This window comes from Haliaeetus albicilla, chromosome 13 (assembly GCF_947461875.1).
Source record: "Haliaeetus albicilla chromosome 13, bHalAlb1.1, whole genome shotgun sequence".
NCBI lineage: Eukaryota > Metazoa > Chordata > Aves > Accipitriformes > Accipitridae > Haliaeetus > Haliaeetus albicilla.
Genome location: NC_091495.1, coordinates 22,157,714 through 22,165,993, shown reverse-complemented (window position 1 = coordinate 22,165,993; position 8,280 = coordinate 22,157,714). Strand labels below are relative to the sequence as shown.

At 48.8% G+C, this 8,280-nt stretch overlaps 1 protein-coding gene across 1 annotated transcript; it reads right to left on the bottom strand.

The window, feature by feature from the left end:
- Positions 1 to 70: 70 nt before the first annotated feature.
- Positions 71 to 7,244, bottom strand: TCTE1 (t-complex-associated-testis-expressed 1). The gene is made up of 4 exons (XM_009921160.2): positions 6,819 to 7,244; positions 4,307 to 4,875; positions 2,769 to 3,218; positions 71 to 823 (listed from the first exon to the last, which is right to left on the bottom strand). Exons 1-4 carry the CDS (start codon positions 6,997 to 6,999, stop codon positions 647 to 649), a joined length of 1,377 nt encoding a protein of 458 aa, XP_009919462.1. The 5' UTR covers positions 7,000 to 7,244; the 3' UTR covers positions 71 to 646.
- Positions 7,245 to 8,280: the final 1,036 nt, after the last annotated feature.

Below are 8,280 nucleotides of genomic sequence, written 5' to 3'. Positions count from 1 at the left end.
TTTGCAAAGCAGGCTAGCACTGATCAAAGACATAGCAACCCAAAGCAGGAAACCGCAGTGGAGAGACCTATCATTTATTGAATTTATATTGTTTTACTTTTCACCACCCATATCTGAGACTCCAGATGGATTTTGCTATAAAAACAAATAAATCCTTGAGCAGAGCAATAGCCAGAAAAAGTTGCTGAGGAACTAGAAACAGCGTTCCCTCTATCCACCTCACATCCTCCTCAGCAAAAAGCCTAAAAAAGCTGCCTGCCCTGAAGGTTAGGTCTGGACTGGACTAGACCATTTAGATGGTGAAGACTTCACCTTAGCTGCTTTACAGGTGGAACAACATCCAGTTGCCTGAACTAAGCTTGCTGCCGGAGCATGCAAGAAACACCACAGGAGGTGTGATTTAGTCTCGAGTGCAGTGGGAGAGAGGGCTCAAGAGGTAGATTGCTTCTGTGATGCCACTACAGTCCCATGAGGTCTAATGTCTGTCTCGTATTAAGTCACAGGTTGGATGATGGGGATCTGGGAAAGGCTGTGGTGGCAGTCACAAGTTGAGTGTTTCTCAGAAATACTAACAAAACCAAGCCTCTGAAGTAAAGTATCTCCAACACTGCACCTGCAAAGCTCATTGCTCTCTGGAGCATTTTTTTCAGATGGGTTTGGCAGAGGGGTGCTGCAGAGACCCCAGCCTCGCCGCTTCCCGGTTGGCCCACACAATTTGGTGAATGAGGTACTCGGTCTCCTGGCCCACCTCTGCCAGGCGGAGGTTGAACTCGGTCAAAGCCTTGTTATCCGCCAGCCCTTCAAGCAGCTGCTTCCCGCCATCCTGCAAATGGGTGAGAAGGGGGAGTTAAAGGAGGAGATCCAAAAGTGAAGTGTATTGCTCCCTTTGCTCCTCCCCAAGGCAACTTCTCCTGCACTTCCCTGCTGCCACTGATGGGGAGCCCGTGAGATGGTGCCGAAAGTGACAAAGGCCTTCGCACAAGCCCGAAATGTTGCTCACAGAAGTACGGGGAAGGAGTGTAACCTTATGCAGCACTCAGTGATGTGACACATGCTAATGACTCCCTCTGGGTACTGTGTCAGGAGTCCTCAAGCTCAGGCTGGTTAATAGCATGGCTGGCAATGATAACCTGTGAGAAGTGTCTGCTCTCCCCTGTCCCCTGGTCCCCAGCTCACTGCTGACTGGGGACAAATGGCAGTGTGACCAGGTGTGCTGCTCCTCATCTCAGCAGTGGCAAGAGCCCCAGTACTGGCAGTCTCCTGCCTGGATGCCATTTCCCAGGTTGGGTCAGCTTTCCTGGGTGGAAGAGCTCATGCAACTGAAGTCCAGTCTGCACAGGACAGAAAATGCCATGTAGATAGCCTTAGGGAGGCAACTCGCTTAGGGGCATTTCCCTCCCTTACCTGAAACATTGTTTAGGGATGCAACAATTTGACTTTTTTTCCCCCACAGCTATTCTCTTTCAGGTACCAAATACACCTCCTGCCCCCATCTCCTCCATCCAAGTGGTCCCCTCAACCCAGCACCCTGCCTCTTAGTCCTTTTGCCAAAAAGGACAGAGCAAAAAGGACCTGGAAGGGGTCCCTTTTTAATGGGGTATGGAGGTCAGAATTTGATGCATCTCTAGCAAAGACAGACCCCTATTTCCCCAAAGATAATACCACCAGTCCACTTGCTGGGCTGCTGTGGAGCTTCACAAGTGGGTACCAGGAGAGCTCATCAGAAGGAAGATGCTAAGCATAGAGATTATTATTTACTAAGCAAAAATCCTTCTATCCTCTCCAACCTTTGCCCCCTTGTATCATTAAACTCAAATGGTTTTTCCATGTCTAGGGTCATAAAACTCAGAATTCACAAAAGGTTTTCTGCCATCAAATCCTTTAAAAACCGTTGTCAAACACATTGATGCCAATATTCCTGCCAGCAGGGACAGCTGGTCTCACGCTCTCTTTATTGTGACAGTAAGAAAAATTGAGGCAACGCAGAAAGTTTAAAAGCCAGCATGATTACATTTGGCTGTCTAGTTTCAGATTTCTAAAGCACTTTTTAATCAGCAGAAGAGAAGCGATCTGGTTTGTGGGCATGTTGCATACTGCAGCTCTTAGGGATGTAGTAAGATCTGTGGATGCTCATCTGTCTAGAAAATGTAAGCCTGTGATTTAGGAGCCACTTATAAGCATCCAGACGTGACACTTTTGACCTACCACACCACTCCAGAGCTGCAGGGTGAGTTAAACAAGTTCAAGAACCAAGCCAATTTTCTAAGTCTCCTCTGAGCGTGTGATGGACAGGAGAGATTCTGGGAAGGGTGACACTATCTGTGTGCTGCTGAGTGACAGATGGCACAGCAGCTCTAAAGCACAGAGTTGATGCGTAAGGCCCATGTCTCATGCCGCCTATCATTATTATCTACTCCCACGTGTGTGAAGTGGCTGGGATTTTTCCCAGACATACTCCCTGGTTTTCATTTTCCTGGGGGGAAAACCCCTCTCTGCCCAAAAGCCCAAAGCCTGGAAGCCGGATTCAGCCCTGCAAACAGAGCTAGATGTAATGAGTGAGACAAATGTGTGTGCCTGCACAGATGTCCTTCTCCTTCCTGCTGTCTGCTAGAGTCCCTTCCCTGCTCGCAACTGATTGTTATTGCAGCAAGATTGCAAAGTGAGGGATGCATTTGCCTCTGTGGCTTTGAGGCAGGGCAGGCTCAGCATCTGCTTTGCAAGGCCACCACGCAGGCTCACAAACTGCAGGGAGAAGGGGTTTCTCTTACCAGCCCCAGATGGTTGCATGAGAAGTTGATGCTCGTCAGGGAGGTGTTCTGAGCCAAGACCTGGGAGAAAAGCATAGCAGTTGGCTCTGACAGGTTATTACTTCCCAGATGGATGGACTTCAGGGTGGTGTTGGTTAGCAGGGCACGGCCGATTGCTTCCCCGCCTTTGTCCTCCACGCAGTTGAGGCGCAGGTTGAGGGAGGTCAGAGTGGAGTTCTCAGCCAGGGCTCGAGCAAGAGCCTGAGCCCCCAGGTGACGGATCTGGTTGTTACACAGATCAAGGGTTTGTAATCTGCTGTGGTTGATCAACTTGCCAACAGCTTGTGCCCCCTTGTCCCTGATGAGATTGTGGGACAAGTTCAGCTCCACCAAGCAGGGGTGATCCAGCAAGTTACGGACCAGCAGCCTGGTCTTGTCATCATCCACTTTGCTTCGTGTCAGCTTGAAAACCTGTGGAGATAAAGGACAGGGACACTAAAACAGCCAGCACTTCATATTGAGCTTTGTGCAAGACCTCAAGGGAGTTAAGTCTATGGTCCACTGGACAGCATTCATCTCCCTTCACTTCAGACACCTTTAGCCAGTAGGATCAAGTAATTGCTTTTATAGTGGGCAGATACTTCCAGCAGGCAGGGCATGCCACTGATGTGCCTATTCTAAGGAGAAATGGTTCATCTCCTGGAAATGACTGTTCCTCTCTTCTGACTCTGTGGGATCTCGACACTGGGGGCTAAATTAAAATGAGATAAAGCTGCCCAAATGTCTGCAGAGAGTAACAGCAGAACTCAGCCCAGATCACAGTCGAACACTATCTGAATGAGCATGTGCACTGGTAGTAGCTACAGTGCTCTCTGTGAAGGGCACTGTCCTGTGTGGCCAGGGCACCTTAATAGCTACAGGAGAGGTAATTTCTCTTCTGGAAGCCAAGCAGACAAATATTTCCCAAAGCACACCAATCTGTGGTGAGACTGTTCAGCCAGCTTGCTCTGGCTGCACTCTGGATAGCAAAACCCACTGGTGTTTTGGGGAGGCTCAGTATCTGCACTGCGGTTGCCACAGAACTGAAGATGGTTTTAGTGCCCAGAAGGAGAACACCTCATCACTCTAAGGCAAATGTGAGTATTTCCCCATGCTCTTCTTGGGAGTGTCTGCTCCTCTGGGGCCTGTTGACATGTATTTACTGAGCATAACTACCAAGAATTCCTTATGAAAAACTCTGGGCTTCTTGTCGCCTCCATCCCAGAACTATGTGAGGAGTTAAAACAGGAGTGTTGCTTTCTCTTGCACTACAGGGAATGTGTTTTGTGGGAGCAAGTATTTTTCTCACCCCACCTCTAACAACCTGTTCTAACAAGGACATACGCAGAACAAGATACTCAGCACTACTCAGCAAGCAAGTTAACATCTCTGCACTCTGCCAGACTGCAATTTGTGAAAGGAAGGGAGCTGCCAGCAAGCAAAATTGGTCCCTGGGTTTCCATCCCGGGGCAATTTGAAGATCTAATTGAGGAAGGAAGGTTCAGTTTGGGATATGTTACTTTCAAGTTGTGGCACATCTTCACGGCAACAGCCAGGTTGCAGCAGTCCTGGTGGGTGAAGTTAAAGAGGTTCCACTCGAAGTTCATGCCACAGTCCTTCACGCCATAAGTGAGATGAAGCTCTTCAAGGTGAGGGAGAGCAGTAATGAGGACTCCCAGGTCATAGTGATGTATGGAGACCTCACCGAATCCAAAATCACTCCCTGTATTGGAGAGGTCATCCCTCTCCTCCTTTTGATCCATCTGCACTGGTGGCAGGAACTGATCAACCTCTAGTTTCCGCACGTAGTCTTTGCAGAGTGGGATGAGCTCTAGGACCTGGTTGGGGTCTGTGGTGTTAGGGATGAAACATCTCAGGATGTTCTCTAGGTGACGTTCGAAGAACATCTGTTTCCAGCTGTCTCCATAGTTGGAGATGTCACATGCTTGCCAGCGCTCAGTGCAGCACCTCTTCCAGTAGTCCTCATCGCTTATTAGGTTGGCAGTCACAGCAAGTGGAAGGTCAGTGGAGAGCCTGTCCAGCACCTTCCTTTGGTGCTCAGGCAGAAGATGGTCCAAAATAGGGTTCTCTAGAGGGGATAAAGAGAAGGAGAGCTTGGTGTGGGCTGTAAGAACCATGGCTGGCACTATGGTTCTGCCCGGGCCCCAGGCTGCGTGCCCATGCCCTCCCCTCTGCTGATACTGGCTCTCTTCTCAGTTGCCAGCAGCTGGTGCAGGGAGCTAAGCTGGCAGAAAATGTGTAGGATTCATCTCCTACATTTCTGTGTAGGATTTCTAACTTTTACAATAAAACATCAGCATAATTGGGTTTACTCCCATAATATTTGGGAACTGCATCAGAAACTTAGCTCCCAGTTTAAATTTAGTTTGAATGCAGTTTATATTCAGAGCAGGACTTCTGCTCCCAAGAGAGCTAATTCAGCCTTACAGCAATGGGAGAGCTTGGCTTGTCATTTGCTAAACTTTCTCCGTTTGGCTTCTAAGCATATTGAAAGACAATATTTGAGAACAACTGTCTGTGTGCTTTTCATGCAAGTCCTTGTGCCTTTTTATCTTAACTCAGGTGTCTGTCTTACCCCAAATTGATTCCTTTTCCTTTCCACTGAGACACACTCTTAGCCTTTAGGTCCACCATGTTTAAATAAAAGTTGTCTTTTCCCAGGAGCTTTCTCCCCTCAGCCTCTTTCCTGATGTTCACCCTAAGTTGCAGCTGGCTTCTGTCTGGTGGGGGTTCTTTGTGGTAAGAAATGCCAGAGAAAAGCCATGCATACTCATACCATGAATGCTTGGTGACATGTGCACAGTAGTGTTGCGTAACAGAAATCATCAGTGGAGAGGCCTATCTGTGCACGGGAAATCAGATTTTGAGACACAAAGTGGGGTTAGCTTTATATTTGCTGTCTCTGTGGCATTTCCTTCCTAAGGACACCCAGAGTTCTACCACAGCCTCTTCCTGGAGTCTGTTCTCCAAGTGTCATACAGCTGCCACGGCAGTGACCTCTACAAAGTCCCACAACAACAAGCAGAGGTGGGACACATATGAGCAGAACTGGGCTAGCTTCACTTGGGCTCACTCAGGCCACAGCAGTGGGCAAGATACAGCCGCACAACTCAGGTAATGGCACGAGGGTCCCCAAGACACTGAGCACACTGCTTTTATGTGCACACAACGTAGGTCCAATCCATTTGGCATTGGACTGACTGACCAGGGTCATAGGACTGCAAGGGTGTCCCTGCTCAGATCCCCAAGTACCATCAGCTCCTGGCATAAGGTAGCACTGAGCTCCTCTGTACTGTCTTATGGTCCCAATGTGGACATAGCCTTAGACCTATCTTTGGTCTTTGCTGCCACTTCACTGAGTCAGCCAAAAAGAAAGGTAGGCCCTTCCTTTCCCCCTCCCTGTCAGTTCCCAGATGAGACATGCTTTCTCTGTTTTGCTATGTTTCATAAGTCCACCTGCTTCAAAAGCACATTCCCTGCCTGAGGATATAACTTGTCACATCGCCACCAAAAGCCGTGGAGAAGACCTGAGGGTGTGAGTACAATATGTGTTCTGAGATGCTAGCTCCTCCGAGCCGGGAACAATTCCCCATCTCTTTGTACAGCACTCAGCACAATGGGGCTCCATCCTTGAGTCCTACTGTAATGCGTGCATGAATCCAGAGAAGGAAACAGCAACTCCACAGTCCTGGCCATGGTTGAGGCAAGTGACTCCAGCAGAGCACAGAAGGAAGAAGAAAGGATAGGACAAGGCTAGGGCAGAGTCACATCCTGGATAGCAGCCCAGAGGACTACAGCCATCCCTGGAGTGTACAAGTACATACTTAGCAACTAAACAGTTTGTTTAACTAGCTGCCTGAGGGGATATTTCTCCCCATCTGTTCCTTTGGCAGGGCTGGGTACCACGCTCTGCCTTTCAGATGCATGTGCCTGCCTTGTTGACCCTCTGCTCCCCAGGACTGATGCTCTGTCTCCATGTGTGTGGCCCAGGGGAAACGCACTCCTGCTTACTTTCAAAATTGTGAATGATGTGCTGGAGGCAGAGCTCAGTGAGGTGGGGGACAGTGGCGAGTGACCACTCGGGATCCTCAATGACACGGTATATATAGTATGAGTCAGCTGTCAGGCTGGCCTGGGATGGATACAGTGAGGGAATGGCTGTGCTCCTGTCACCAGCTGCTGGCTGCTGCATCCTGCTCAGGACCCACTTCTTCTTCAGGAGAAGCAACAGGAAAATTGCTTGAGAGTCACCACCACATTTTCCAGCTGGGCTGCCTGCAAAAGAAAAAAGCAACTTTAGAAAGAGGCCAGTGATAAGAATGGTCTGCTCACACTGCTCTCCTGCAAAGCACTTGGCCTCTGCCCTTTGCCCGCCTCCTCTGCTTGGACTGTTAAACACTGCAGCAAAACAACTATTATTCAGCCTTATCTTTATACGCTGCCCTGTACAAGTAGATCTCTAGGTACCAGGTGTAATAAGCAGATAATAACATGGTGTTAATTCAGAGTGCTGTTGAAGAGGATGGATAGGAACTGATTGTTTTCTGTCTTTTCCAATAAAAGAAATAGGTGAAGCTGGCAGGACCTGGGTTTAAAGCAGAGGAAAACAATGGTTCTTCACACAGGCTGCGGTTGAACTGGGGAATTTCTTGCCACAGGATGTTGTGGATACTTAGAGTCTATGCAGGTTCCAGGACAAGCCCATGGAAAAGAAACCTCTTGGAAATGATTCAATGCACAGAAACCACACCTGGGTCAGTGTGAGTTGAACACAGCTGGAGACGAGGAGAGTGCTGAATGAAAGAAGCACATATACTTGCATTGTTTTTCTACTCTTCTTCAGGCATTTGGGATACTGGGCCAGACTATCCCCTGGTTTGATTCAGTATGCCTGTTCTTAGGACTCTGTAAAGACAGATGCTTTACAGATGAATATGCTATAAGTGTATTCATTTCTTTTTCTACTTTTCCCAATTAATCTCCAGCTGAACTCCTTCCAAACATCCATTAACAGACAAGATGGGTCAGACCTGTTCCGACCACACTGACCCTAACCAGATATGAGCTACAAGAACCAGCCTAGAGCAGAAGGCAGGATGCCCAGTCCTATTAGCTCTGCGGAGCTTTCCCAGACCAAAGTTTCCCATTTGCTGTTTCCTACCCCAACCTCAGGACCAGTGCTCTCAGCCGTCAGGTTCCCACATGTATGGTTATTGCCTGGAAGTCCTAATGGTTCCCTTACCAGCTCTACTGGTCTGAAAGAGGCAGAGGAGACAGTAGGAAGGAGTCTTCCCCTTGACTTCTGGGTTCAACAAGAGCGCCCAGGCTTGGTGAGTGTCTCCCAGGGCATACAGACCCATGCTGATCCTTACTGGGGCTAGCTGGACATAAGATGGCTACACCGCATGGCTGGGAGGTTAGAAACTGTGGGACACCTGAAAGAAGCATGTGGCAGGTGGACGGATGGCAATGT